The sequence below is a fragment of the Notolepis coatsorum genome (genome assembly GCF_963971535.1).
Source record: "Notolepis coatsorum genome assembly, chromosome: 17".
Classification (NCBI taxonomy): Eukaryota; Metazoa; Chordata; class Actinopteri; order Aulopiformes; family Paralepididae; genus Notolepis; species Notolepis coatsorum.
This window is the reverse complement of record NC_140181.1, coordinates 104,067,009-104,082,320: the sequence shown is the minus strand read 5'-3', so window position 1 is coordinate 104,082,320 and position 15,312 is coordinate 104,067,009. Positions and strand designations below refer to the sequence as shown.

The window sequence follows — 15,312 nt, the reverse complement described above, 5'->3', positions numbered from 1 at the left end:
TGTTTTGAAGAACACTGAAGAGTTCTATTTTTGCTTACACTTGACTCAGCTAAGTTGTGTGTTAAAGGAGACACTGAAGATTATCATTTGCTTGCACTGGACTCAGCTGGGGTGTGTGTTTAGAAGAGACACAGAAGTTTATCGTTTTTGTTTTGCACTGACCCTCAGCTAAATTGTGTGTTGTGGTGAACACTGAAGATATCGTTTTGTTTGTTCTGGACTCAGCAAGGGAGGAGGAGACCGCACTGCCTCTGTGTGATGTGGACTGTTATTTACCTCTCTCTCTCTCTCTCTCTCTCTCTTTTCCACCTCGAGTTGAAGCTGGGAGTATCTGCAGAGCCGCTTCAGCGTCAATACCGTTTCCCCACCTCGAACACCAAGAGGATCTGCAGAGCCGCAGATAACTCTGCTGAAGGCAGTCTCCCTTTGTTTCAAGATTGTTACTTGCTCCTTTTTTATAAATACGCCCTAGTATTTGGCTAACTCTGAACTACCTGTCTGTGCCGTGCGTTTGAGGTCGGTTTCAAACCCTAACACGTTATGAATGAACCTCCTTCAGTCTGCCATCCAGCCTGCTAGCCACCAGCGTTTGTCTTAAGCCTCCTTCAGTCTGCCACCCAGCCTGCTAGCCACCAGCATTTGTCTTTAGCCTCCTTCCGTCTGCTACCCAGCCTGCTAGCCACCAGCGTTTGTCTTTAGCCTCCTTCCGTCTGCTACCCAGCCTGCTAGCCACCAACGTGACAACTTTTATTTTGATATTCCTTAATTCCACGTTGAAATTACGCGATACGTGTGGGGTCGCCAAAAACATTCCTAAATAAAATGGGGTCGTGGTATAAAAAAGTTTGAGAACCCCTGCTCTACTACAAACGTTACACTTTCTCTCTTGCGCGTTTGTGTTACATTCTGTGTGATGTATAATAGTATGAAACTTTACACTCCCTCTCCTCTTTTCTCTCTCCACTCTCCTCTCTCCTCTTTCCTCTCTCATCTCTCCTCTCTCCTATCTCTGAGATTATAGCGTTGGGATTTTCTGATCTCTCACTGCGAGAGTATATCTCAATCAATCCTTAATCCTAATGGCTAGCATGCCATAATCTTGCCATCATCGCATACCGCAAAACGCACGCATACATACAGTATGCACGGATATACACATACATAAACAGACACACATACACACAAACTCCCGCACATAGTGCCCTCCTGGTTCACCGCAGGGACAGACCTAGTTCATATCTGTTAATAGGCTGGTTTAGAAGGATTAGTTGGTCGGATTAGAGTACACACACACACACACACACACACACACACACACACACACACACACACACACACACACACACACACACACACACACACACACACACACACACACACACACAGCTTTTAATTTATGAACTAACACTGACATGCATGCATATTCACATAACAAGGTTGAAGGTGGGGGGGGTACAAATACACAAACGCTCAAAACACGTGTTTACTGTGGAAGTTTCCTCTGAGGTCTCTGTTCACCCGCCCCCCCCCCCCGTGTCCTCCCTTCCTTTCCCCCCTCCCCCCCTGTATCTTCCCTTCCTCCCCCCCATGTCCTCCTTTCCTCTCCCCTCCCCCCGTATCCTCCCTTCCTCTCCCCTCCCCCTGTATCCTCCCTTCCTCTCCCCTCTCCCCTCCCCCGTATCCTCCCTTCCTCTCCCCTCTCCCCCTGTATCCTCCCTTCCTCTCCCCTCTCCCCTCCCCCGTATCCTCCCTTCCTCTCCCCTCTCCCCCTGTATCCTCCCTTCCTCTCCCCTCTCCCCTCCCCCGTATCTTCCCTTCCTCCCCCCCATGTCCTCCTTTCCTCTCCCCTCCCCCGTATCCTCCCTTCCTCTCCCCTCTCCCCTCTCCCCCGTATCCTCCGTTCCTCTCCCCCCCGTGTCCTCCCTTCCTTTCCCCCCTCCCCCCCTGTATCTTCCCTTCCTCCCCCCCATGTCCTCCTTTCCTCTCCCCTCCCCCTGTATCCTCCCTTCCTCTCCCCTCTCCCCTCCCCCCGTATCCTCCCTTCCTCTCCCCTCTCCCCCTGTATCCTCCCTTCCTCTCCCCTCTCCCGTATCCTCCCTTCCTCTCCCCCTGTATCCTCCCTTCCTCTCCCCTCTCCCCTCCCCCGTATCCTCCCTTCCTCTCCCCCCCGTGTCCTCCCTTCCTCTCACCTCTCCCCTCCCCCGTATCCTCCCTTCCTCTCCCCCCTGTGTCCTCCCTTCCTCTCCCCTCTCCCCTCCCCCGTATCCTCCCTTCCCTCCCCCCTGTGTCCTCCCTTCCTCTCCCCTCTCCCCCTGTATCCTCCCTTCCTCTCCCCTCTCCCCTCCCCCGTATCCTCCCTTCCTCTCCCCCCAGTGTCCTCCCTTCCTCTCCCCTCTCCCCCTGTATCCTCCCTTCCTCTCCTCTCCCCCCATGTATCCTCCCTTCCTCTCCCCTCTCCCCCTGTATCCTCCCTTCCTCTCCTCTCCCCCATGTATCCTCCCTCCCCCCCCCCCTGTGTCCTCCCTTCCTCTCCCCTCCCCCCCTGTATCCTCCTTTCCTCTCCCCTCCCCTCCCCTCCCCCTGTATCCTCCCTTCCTCTCCCCTCACACCCTTCACCTGTCCGCCCCTCTCCACAACCCCGCCCCTTTTCCCAGAAAGCTTAAGAGGAAAGCTCACAGACTTTGGGGGGGGGGGTTTGGTTCTTCTCCTGGCCAGAGAAAGTCAAGACCTCTACTAGACTCCTGAACCTAAAAATGTGTATTTGATTAGCAATGCTTTAACAATAAATCAACTGTGGTAGTAACACCCCCCTTCCCCCATCCTAAACCCTAGTAACGGCTACCCTCCCCCTTCCTGTCTAAACCTAACACCGCCCCTCCCCCCTTCCTGTACCCCCCTTCCTGTCTTCACCCTACCTGGTCATCTTTCCCCCGCCCCCTCCCTTTGTGTAACACCCCCCGTTCTGTAGTATCTCCTTCCTGTCTGCGTGTATCGCTTCCGCAACGGAATTCAGTTTCCGGGTTCCTCTGATTGGCCGCGACCCCCACGTGACCCGCCCCCCTATCCACCGCTCTGCCGCTGCTGCGGCAGCACGATTGTTTACATCAGGGTCCCCCATTTTCAATTCATATAGAACGACTACGCCGTAACAAATCATTAAAAAAATATACCGTTAACTGGAATATGTTGTGCCTTTACACATATGTTGGATTATGTAATTGGTTTGTCATGACAAACAAATAAAAAAATCGCGATTTACCAGCTGGCTACAACATGTGTGTTGATGTTGTAGCCACCTCCTCCGCGGCAGGAATACTAAGCTCCCCCTTAAAGGGGAACTCCACTTTTTTTGGAAATTAGCTTATTTAACATCTTCCCTGGAGTTAGACAAGAAGATGCATACCTTTTTTGTCTCTGTGCGTGCATTTTAGCTTTGGGAATAGACGCTCCGTTAGCATAGCTTAGCTTCATCACTGGAAGTGAGGCAGGACAGTAGCCTTACAGTGCCTTACAGTGTATTGCAAGGTCTGACATTGACCAAACTTGATATGCATGACCTTGGTGGGCTCTAGGTCAACTCCTGAAAAGGGGGTCAATGTCAGACCTTGCAATCAAAAGTTAGGGGGCGCACTGAAATTATGGCAAGGGTTATTAGCCCCCTAACTTTTGATTGCAAAGTCTGACATTGACCCCCTTTTCAGGAATTGACCTAGAGCAATTGGAGGAGGCTGGGTTGATGTGATGTCGATTGATATGAATAGCGCGTTACGTTAATAGAGAGATGAAAATAATACGTTATTTATATTGATGTGAGAGATGAAAACAATACGTTATTTATATTGATGTGATGTCGATTGATATGAATAGCGCGTTACGTTAATAGAGAGGCGAAAACAATACGACGTTAACTGAAAGCTGATGCACGGCGCTTGAGTGATAGTAGTATATTGAGCGAGTATTTAGGCGATAGTAGGGCTAACGCGATTGGGCGCTGAGAGGCCAATCAGGGCGCGCAAACCGAACGCGGAAGGACAACTGCCTTGGGTAAAGTATTCACGCTACCTGGTCATCCTTCCCCGCCCCCTCCCTTTGTGTAACACCCCCCCCCCCCCCCCCCGCCCCCGTCCCCCGTCCCCGTCCCGTCCTGTAGTATCTCCTTCCTGTATGCCTGGTCATCCTTCCCCGCCCCCTCCCTTTGTGTAACACCCCCTCCCGCGTGAATTTTTTTCATAGCCTATGTTTGCGGAGACGCTCTCTGATTGGCCACTGACGTTTCTGGTCATGTGACATGTGCGCCAATCGTGTGACGCCTTTTTCTGCGACCGGTTAAGCTTAGGCACTCTTTCGAAGTTGGTTAAGGTTAGAGTTTGTCTTCGAGCAGGGCGATAGAACACCAGCCCTGATTCCAAATTCTCACCTTAACCAACTTCGAAAGAGTCGCCTAAGCTTAACCAGTGATAAACTAGGCGTTAGGTAGTTTGCAGGCTGTTAGAGCCGGAAATAGGCGCAGAAAAAGGCGTCACACGATTGGCGCACATGTCACATGACCAGAAACGTCAGTGGCCAATCAGAGAGCGTCTCTGCAAACATAGGCTACAAAAAAAAATCACGCCCCCTCCCCCCTCCCCCCTCCCCCCTTCCTGAACTATCTCCTTCCTGTCTACCTGCTCATCTTTCCCCCGCCCCCTCCCTTTGTGTATAAAGTTCTACTCACAGATGAATCGGGAGCTTGACTGGGTTCTCCTGGCCAGAGAAACGTTGAGTCCTCTACCAAACCCCTAAACTCATTTGTATTTCGATGTTTTAGCAAAATACATTTGTATCAACCTAATAATTATCGACTAAGATCATTCTTCCAAACAAACACCAACATTTGGAACGAGATCCCATTCCACATCAATAACCTCCATATCACATTTCAAACAGGCCTACAAACAACATCTGATGCTAGAACACATCTGTAATCATTGATCCGACTCTTTCCTAGGTCTTAATCTTGTTGATACCGTCGATTTGTATTGACTGCTATGACTGCATGTTTGTCCTTGCTGTCCACAATGACTATAATGCAATGTCTTTGTCAGGATTATATGATTGTATGTAGTGCAACTGCCTATTTGTTTTGTATTTAAATGATTGTTTCATGTGCTACAGAACAGGAACCTGCTAAAAAAACAGTTTGTAACTGAGTCAGGACAGTTTAAATGTACATTGTGAAATTTCTTTTTTTTTACCCTTTCCTGTATAAATAAAGTATAAATGAAATGGAAATGGAAAAACCTAGATGATTTGACCGAGCGCATTCTCAACCTCTCCGTGGTCTCCTTGCCACTGCCCCCCCCCCCCCCCCCCCCCCCCCCCCCGCAGCGGACATCCTGGTGTACATCGACGACGTGTGCGTGCTGGGCGTGACTCACCGGGAGGTGGTGGAGATGCTGAAGTCGGTGCCCGCGGGCCACGACGTGGAGGTGGAGGTCAGACGGGGGTACCCCATGCTCTACAACCCCGACGGTGGCCCCAAGCCGGCGGACAGCAGGGACCCCTTCCAGCCGACGCCGCCCCCGCCCCCCACCACCACCCAGCCTCGGCCTCGTCAGCCCACGCCCACGCTCCCCCGGAGCCAGCACCTCAACCTCAACGGGGGGGTCCACTACGACGGGAGCTACGGGGACCCAGGAGTGGTGCGTTGTGGAATATTTTAAATCGGCCATGACAGTGAACTGTTAGAAATTCAGATGAGTCAAATTGTATAAAAAAATATATAGAACATAGTTTATTATCTGTTTCTATGGCCATAGAAAGAGAGTATGCTCAGTTTACAATCGGGGACAAATGTGTACACACAAAAGCGTCTGACCAGAAAGTGAGAAAGAGCTCTGGTCAGACTTACAATAAATACATAATTGACACATGGCGGCTGGGTGGCGCAGCGGACTAAGCGCTCGTCACCAACGCGAGAGACACTGGTATCGAATCCGGCTGTCAGCATTGCCTCCGGCTTGGCCGGCCGTCATACTGGCTCAATTGGCAGAGTCAGCGGGGAGGGAAGGTCGGTCAGGGCGCCTGCACACTGCACAGCGAGGGAGGGAGATGGTGAGGGTAGTGGGACCTCCCACACGTTACACCTCACCAATGAGAGTCCGCGCTGGCAGGTGAAAAGATGCTGCTGGCTGTCTCCTATCGGAGGAAGCATCTTATAGTGGCTATTTACAAACAATTTTGTCTTTCGTATTTGCCACTTCCACTCCGGGGATAGCTTTAGTCAACGCGCACATAATAAAGATTCTGATCCATCCGTTTGGCTGTCACAATGAATCAATCATTTATTTCTAATAAGCAAAACAAACAAAACTCGTATATCTAATACATGCGTGCGTTGCGTGCAGTGCGTCTGTGCGTGCGGTGCGTGCGTTCGTGCGGTACAAAAACTGTTTGCTTTCCCGGTCCACGTCTCCCACGCAAGCCCCCACCCCTTATCAAGGTAAACTACACAGGTGGATAGCTCAGGTAGGTCTCTTTAAAAGGAAAGTGCACATAGTTTCAAATCATAAGAATAGTTACAATAAGATAATGTAAATAATATCATGACTTGTCAATCAAATTATCAGTTTTCGTTTTCATATTTCGTAATCCATAAAGCATTTTCATAATTCAAATAATTGCATGATACAAACTCAAAGATTAAATAACTCAAGAATGGCTCCTACACATCTGATAGACTTCAGGGCTCCCTAGACCTACCAGTGGGGGGCACATGCGAGCAACGACCAGGAAGAGGAGGGGGGAATTGGCATAACGACAAAAAATTGGGATGGGAGAAAAACACAGAAACAGGAGAAAAAGTGGATAAAAAAAATGTAAATACATAATTGACACAACGTACATAAGATGACGAATTAATAACAGATACGACAAGAAAAGTAAACAAAGGGGAGGAAATGAAAACAAAAGATGGGTTTAGGTTTTTTTGTCGTGTCTGACACAAGACTGGAGTCAAGATTAATTTGAAAAGAACCGTGGACGTGTCATATCTAAGTCAAACTGTTCTGGGCCTTGAGGGTTGTTTTAAGAACACGTTAAAGGAACACTCCAACATTTTGGGAAATTAGCTTATCGTCTTCTCCAGAGAGAGACAAGTAGATACCAGTTTCCTCTCTGTGCGTTCAGTATAGAAAGCCATCTGACTGCATGTTAGCCTAGCTTAGCACAATGAATGGAAGTGGACATGGCCGGTTAGCCTCGGCATTGTCCAACTAACAACTCTCCCCCGAAGGCTAACTGGTCATGTCCGCTTCCATTCGTTGTGCTAAGCTATAGGCTAACGTGCATCCAGATAGCTTTCTACTGAACTCACAGAGCGGAAACTGGTATCTATCTTCTTGTCTCTCTCTCTGGAGAAGACGATAAGCTAATTTCCCAAAATGTTGGCGTGTTCCTTTAAGACTGTCGCCCCCTAGTAGTGTCTCGAGCTGTATACTAGTTAACTATATTAACTAGTCAAGGCTGTACAGAGATTTAACACAGAGCTATGGACATGATCATATCTTCGATCACAGGTGCTCGATGCCAACGGGAACGCCACCTCCGTCGCCCACAGGGTGCCGCCCCCGTACCGCCGCTCCAGCGTCAGTGCGGCCGCCCCGGTGCGTCCGCCCCGCTCTCTGAGGGGCCTGGCCAGGCTGCAGGCCCTCGACCCTGCCAGCCAGAGCGACAGCGAGGTCGTTTCAGCCATCGGCTCCAACAGGTGATGTTTTATTATTTCATTCATTCTCTTTTTTTATCCACTTTTTTCTTCTCTTTTTCAATTTTTTCCCCATCCCAATTTCGTTGTGCCAATCCTCCCCACCCCTGTCTTGAACGTTGCTCGCATATACCTCCCACCTCCCACCTGTCGGGAGGATAGAAGCCTTATTGCATCACGTGTCCCCTCCGATACACGAGGAGGCAGCCTGTCACATCTTTTCACCTGCCAACGCGGACTCTCATTGGCGAGGTGTAACGTGTGGGAGGCTCACACTACCCCCGCCATTTCCTGTCTCTGCAGTGCAGGCGTCCCCCAACTGACCTGTAGGAGTCGCTGTCCGCAACGTCCAGATTACCACCCATCGACTTCCACCCGCTGGCTCTGCCAATAGACCTATCGCTAAGCCACGCCCCCTTTGAAAACTCGGACACAGAGCCGACCGTGTAAATGACTCTCGTTGACGATGGCTGCAGGCAGCCCCTTTCCTGACTGTGATGCAAGCCTTGCTTCACAGTCACGAAAGGGGCTAGGCCACTGGAGATTTACCACAGCAGGTAATAGACCTGTTTTTTAAAGATAACACAAATATTTCATCTAGAAGCAGACAGAGAGGGTTACAATATGCAGTGGAAAAGTACGTTCATGAGATACACATTTACCTTAGACCTCCATGGTGAGATGCAAGCATTAGCTATAGATAACGTCTCAAGCATTACTTACAGTTGACTTGATTGAAGATTACAAGAACTATGACGATAATCCATGATTACTATTGCTGATACATTTAGTTTAGTGGTCCAACGCAGTATACGAGCTAGACCCGACAGTTGTCACTAGTCACTAGAATGAGGAAAAAAGTGAGAGCTGTCATTCTGCAACCAGAATAATCCACCTCTTTTGTAAACATGCTATGTTGGTTCTTTTGTGACCCAGGTAAATATGCCAACAATCCTCCATAAAGGGGTGAGACGTCAGAGAATGGTATGCTGCACATTCTAGTGTACATCAGGTCAAATGATTGATTACACTAACTATAAATGTATAGTGATAGAGACCAAAGTAAAAATACCTAATAATAAAATAGACCTAATATAGGGGGCGACAGTGGCTTGGGAGTAAAGCAGTCGTCTGGTAATCCGGAGGTTCCCGGTTTGATTCTCGCTCCTCCCGGGCAGCGCGTCGAAGTGTCCTTGAGCAAGACACTGATGAGCAGGTTGGCACCTTGCATGGTTGCCTCCACCGTCGGTGTGTGAATGTGTGAGTAAATGGGTAAGATGTGAGAAACAAATTGTAAAGCGCTTTGGATAAAAGCGCTATATAAATACAGCCATTTACCATTTACCAAAATACCTGTAAATCACAGTAAATGGGTATACAGGTCAGGACATAGCTTTTCTTATAACACTAAGTATAAGTTATACTATATATTTATATAAATATAAATAAATGCATATACAACACATTCTCAAGATAGATCACTCTGATTAGAAAAGAAAACCCACAACTAAAGTGTACATAAATAGCCACTATTTTTAATATATACAATAAATATACATGGATTTACAGTTACACAAATGGATGTACGATATAAACTGGAATAGCAAACAATATCATGTGTTGTTGTTGATACATCTATGGTAATTTAACATTATATTCTTCTAGTACCTCCATTATGGATTAATAGCCTGGTCTGTTGACATTTGCAATATCAGCAACTGTTGATGAAGATTAAGTACTTTAACATTGTAAACCAGCAATCTGAGGGACACAGAGCAGCATAACTGGACCACTTTAACAACCTTCAGGTCAATCGAGGGTTGAATGCACTGAAATACAAGAACACCCTATAGAATATGTACTGTACTTTTACTTTTGAAACTTAATACAGTACTGTAGTTGTAATGGTACATAATTCACCCACAGACCTATTGTTAAGAACATTCTAGAAAATGTGTGCCGCCCGAACATTCTGGAACGTGTGTGATGATGTCATGGCAGTACATTCTAGAACCTTAGTCCTGCCCGATCATTCTGGAACGTTGGTGATGATGTCATAGTAGAACCTTCTAGAACCTCTAACATTCCTATTTAAGCATTCTGTTTAGCTTTCTAGTAATGTCCACCTTCCATTGGGGGAGCCTGGTTCCCACAGGCCGGCACTCCTCGTCTGGAGTAAGAGGGGAGGAGAGAGGGGTGATGGATAAGGGGAGAGGGATGAGGGGGAGGTGAATGAGGAGAGAGGTGAATGAGGAGAGAGGAATATGATTCAGTTAATGACATGATTGTAAAGCACACCTTTACATGATCTCCAGCACACCTCATTCTGTGAAAAAAAACACAAAAAGCTGAGTATTAGCTAAGCATAGACAGATAATAATAATAGTTCATTTATGGAGCATCTTTCATACATAAAATGCAGCTCAAAGTGGATTTTATTGACAACAAACATAACAACTTTGACAGATCAACATTTGTGTTTGCCTTGTCAGGGATAAAACGAAAAGTCCAGGACTTATTTACTGTTTACATCGTTGTCCCTGTTGTTACTGGTTTCAAGTGGCACTATGGCATCTGAAGTGCATCGAGCATTCTTAGTGCATGTAGTAGTATTCATGTTATTAGTATTCTGTTAGCCAGTTCTTTATACTATCAATGGTGGTTTTGATTGATTGATTGAAAAGTTTATTAACAGACTGCAGAATGGGTACAGTACAGTACAGCTCAATACATACAATTGTTAAGAGGATGCAGACCTGAGAAAGACTTTCGTCTTGTTTCCATCAGGGTCCTCCATTTTCAATTCATCATTCAATTCATTCATCGTCACTACATTACATCTATAACTGTCCTTGTTGGTCATCATTTCCACTGTTATGCACGTGCAGGGCCGCCTCAGGGGGTGTGCGAGCAGTGCGGTCGCACAGGGCCTCACGGGAAGGGGGGCCTCGCAAAAAAAAAAAAAAAAAAAAAAATCTTTATTATTTTTTTATTTTTATTTTTTATTTTTTTATTTTTTTTGCAAGGCCCCCCTTCCCGCGAGGCCCTTTTTCATCACAGTCCTAAAATCTAGTTTTGCTTATATGCTTATATATTTCACATTAGACACGTTTGTAGAATGTGTCTGACTTGTTCCTGGCTCTGCGGCTCTGCAGATACACTATTGGAGCTCTGGGGCTCTGCAGCAGACATACTATTGGTTTCAACGAAGGGAGGGGTTACATGTGTACAGTCGGCCGGCGTGCGTCAGCTGTGTCTGACTATTTCGTGCGTGCAGCATTGGAGGTTATGCCAGCCAAGACGAAGAGGACGGTCGTTCGGCAGATGGACTGAAGATGAAAGTTGTTGCATGTTAGAAAGTTCAGTCAGGCTAGCCATGTCGGCTTAGCTAAAGGCAGGGACAGCTAGTTAGCTTTAGCTACGTTATAATATCGAGTGCTAACGTGTGGTTCAGTCGGGATAGCCATGTCGGCTAGTAGCTTAGCTAAAGGCTAACTAGCGTTAGCTAACCTAGAGAGAGCGCGTGCAGCATTGTTATGCCAAGATGAAGAGGACGGTCGTTCGGCAGATGAACTTCGTCAACTCCATGCGGTTGTCTCCATCCTCTTGGACGTTTGGTGAGTTTTTAATGCACTCTATTCTATTCCCGCCATGGAGATATCTCTCTCTCTCTCTCTCGGGCCGGCTAGCTATCGTGGCTAACGTTATGTTGGCTAACGTTATGTGGAGCCAGCGGGCCGGCTAGCTATCGTAGCTGACGTTCTGTTGGACCAGCGGGCCGGCTAGCTATCGTAGCTAACCTTATGTTGAGCTAGCGGGCCGGCTAGCTATCGTAGCTAATGTTATGTTGAGCTAGCGGGCCGGCTAACTATCGTAGCCAACGTTATGTTGAGCTAGCGGGCCGGCTAGCTGTCGTAGACGTTATGTTGAGCCAAGCGGGCCGGCTAGCTATCGTAGCTAACGTTATATTGAGCCAAGCGGGCCGGCTAGCTGTCGTAGCTGACGTTATATTGAGCCAAGCGGGCCGGCTAGCTGTCGTAGCTAATGTTATATTGAGCCAAGCGGGCTGGCTAGCTGTCGTAGCTAACGTTCTGTCGAGCTAGCGTCAGTACCTGGCCACTCTATTTGCAGTTAGCCTATTTAGCTGATGTCGGCCGTTGGCTCCTTGCTACTTTGTTTTCTCTGGTATAGACCCTCTTCTCTTTGGATTTAAGTGTTGATCTTTGTCCTTTTGGATCTATATTCATGTTGCCTTTGTGAAGTTATCTTTTCCTTCTGTTTTGTTCTTCCATTAAAAGTTGAATATCCTTTAGGGGCTCATCTTAGCTGTCTTGCTTATCTCTCTCTCTCTGTCTGGACCACAGAACCATCTCTCTCTCTCTCTCTCTCTCTGTCTGGACCACAGACTCATCTCTCTCTCTCTGGACCACAGACTCTCTCTGTCTGGATCATCACCGACTCTCTCTCTCTCTCTCTCTCTCTCTCTCTCTCTCTCTCTGAGCATTGCATTGCTTATAGTTGTCAATTGTGTCGGTCAGTTCATTGCAATTTTTCCTTCAGTCACATTTAGTTTTATCCTGCACCTGGCCTAAAACAGGTTGGATGTGCACACAGCTGCTCTACTGTGTTTGTAGCAGAGCAACCATACCTGAAGCCTTGTAAACAAAGACATCAACACTAGAGTGTGTACTTCTATCTACACAGTAGCCTACAGCCAAAGCATTCCCATTGCTAGGCAAAAACTCCACCTGTTTTCTACACTGCTTCTTCCCTTGCTGGATTTTCTGCATTACTGCCACTTGTACAATGTGTGTTGTGGAGAAATTTGTACAGTGTTACAAAGCGATAACACTGTATATTGACTGTAGAACGGGAGCTCTCTCTCTCGCTCTCTCTCTCTCTCTCTCTCTCTCTTGCTATATGTTGACTGTATCATACCCAGCCTCGGGCAGCGCTATTATTTAAGAATATATGATTTAAAAAAAAAAAAAAAATAACCTTTAGGGGGGGGGGGGGGGGGGGGGGGGGGGGGTGGGCCTCGCGTTTATATCTCGCACAGGGCCTCGCATTTCTCCCAGGCGGCCCTGTGCCCGTGGCTTGCGGTAACGTTGCTGACGTTATGATGCAGAAAGCTATACAGAAGGCTCACGTTATGATGCAGAAAGCTAACCTTATGATACAGAAGGCTCACGTTATGATGCAGAAATATCTGCGGTATCGTTACATGTTGGCAGCTAACGTTAGCTAGCTGCTAACGTTAGCTAACTGGGCTGGATATACGAGAGATAGTTCGCAGTCAAAGTCAAACGTTAGCAAACTAATAGTTTGGTCTATGTTTCTAATACATGCCGTCAAATATTATGTCTTTATGAATTGACCTTACCTTTGAGCAAACATAAGTGTCCTTGGTAATGGTCTTCACATTCACTTGTGTATGTGGTCGACGACACAACATAATCCATCGCTTGCATTTCTCTAGTTTTTGTTTGGGCTTTGGGAAAGGTATGAAATATACTCTTCTATCCAGTCTTTCAGGGTACCCGAATTACAGGTACCCCACGCACAGCGTTTCACCATCGGATATTAGGTAGATAATAACATATAAACTGAACTCTTACACAGTGGTTTTGATCACAGCCGTCTGGTTTGATGCAGCCCACAAATTGGGTGTCTTGGATGGGGATCTGGTAGGGATTGATGTGTGGGGTGTTTGGGGGACTGACTGTTCCGGGGGGGGGTTCACATGCCTTCGAGCAACATTGTACTTATTTTATGCCTATTCTTAAGTCTGCACGTTTACATTGCACTACTTTTATTGTCTTTTATACCTATTCTTATGTCTGCAATTTATGCATTGTTTTTTATTCTGTCAATTGTGTGCTGATTTTATGCCTATGTTCATTTTATACTAATTGCTGTGGGGCACTCTGACTGCGGTCCATGGGTGAAAGAAAAGTACTATATAGATAGTTATTAATATTTATTATTGTTATATTGTAGAAATGTGTGCATTGAAATGTCTGTAAAGTCTCGACGACATTGAAAATGAGGGCTGACCTCAATTGTCTTTTCGAGAATAAATAAAGGTTTGAATGAATTTAAATATATTAAAACAATAAGGCATCTTTGAGTATCATTAAGTATCACGAGGCTGGGGCAGCATGTCCTCTCTTTTGGAAATCTAAATATTTAATATGGTCACCCTATTAAATCCCTCATTTACAGTCACGTTGAGTGTACATACAGAAATAAGCAAAAAAGAAATAGCATAATAGAAGCATATACAATCACAACAATAAGACAACAAGGCGAGGCAAAAAGCAAGGATAACAAAATGTGTTAATTAAAACACATACAACTTGATTGATGAAGGTTGGAGATGAAGGTTTTAAACTCTGCAACAGAGGGGAGAATCTCAAGTTTTAAGGACTGTTGGAGTTCATTCCATGAGCTAGAGGGGCATCATAGCAACATGCAGATTTACCCTGTTCTGAGCAAACTCAGGACTTTAACACATTCGGGGCCATTGGGATGCGTCTAATAAATCTCTAGAGGACCGGCAAATGTAAAAGCTAAATCTATACTTTATAGTATTGCTATCTGTCCATTCTCATTGTCAATTGGGACCATAAACCGTCCCTTCAAAATGGATTAAAGAAAAAAAAATGCATCAATACGTTTTCATTTTATAGCGCCGTGAATATAAGCGTTATACGGCATTTGGTCTAGTATATTTCCTGGAAGGCGAGATAAGGGCTAATAGTTACTAACGTTATATCCAATGCATTTCCGTTATACAGATGCTACAGTTAAAACTCAAACTGCATATGATCGGCACGATCCTCAAGCATGTATGCATGAAAGGGGGGGGGGGGGGGGGGGGCGGGGTACGTTGTTTCTTATTATTGATTACCAATAACCGTGTTCGTCTAAGTAGCCACATAGGCCGATAGCCTGGATGGCTATCAAAACAATGCCCGATCGGGTTGTACTTTACGTGAAAAAGATCTTACCATGAGCAGGTTGGATCCCCCCGAGAATTTTCCCGTTATCGATCGCCATCTGGTAGATCGATATGTCCATTGGCTGATGATCCCCTTATTGCATAGTGAAATCCGCGCTCCAAAAGGTATTCCGTGGAACGGACAATAGCTATCGCTTCAGATGAGTAGAAAACTACATTAGAGATCCAAAAAAATAAAGACAACTTCTGCCACACGGAACACTCTATTATCGCGATAGCGCCCCTAAGAGGATCTGGCCGGTATTGCACTTTCTCGAATTCAAAGAGTAGGGTACATCTGCAGTGCAGCTCGGCGACCTTGAATAGGTTATTAAAATGGAATAAAAGCCAAAACAACTTGCCACGGATATATCCGTGCTTCTGTCCACAACGGGTGGAATCGAAACACGGAGATCTCCGTGGTCGGGCGGGATTGTGTTAATGACCAGCCAGTCACTAGAACGGGTTCCATAGGTTCCAACATTCCATTCCAATAATGATGTAATATAAGGAGGTAGCTTACCAATAATGATGTAATATAAGGAGGTAGCTTACCAATAAGGGCCTT

The 15,312-nt window shown here is 46.5% G+C and overlaps 1 protein-coding gene across 1 annotated transcript in view; it reads left to right on the top strand.

Moving 5' to 3' along the window:
* Nucleotides 1-15,312, top strand: part of LOC311244199 (membrane-associated guanylate kinase, WW and PDZ domain-containing protein 3-like) — a 177,526-nt gene that overhangs the window by 92,114 nt on the left and 70,100 nt on the right. Inside the window, 2 exon segments of the mRNA XM_084333606.1 lie at nt 5,368-5,681; nt 7,557-7,744. Coding sequence (XP_084189732.1) covers nt 5,368-5,681; nt 7,557-7,744 — 502 coding nt within the window.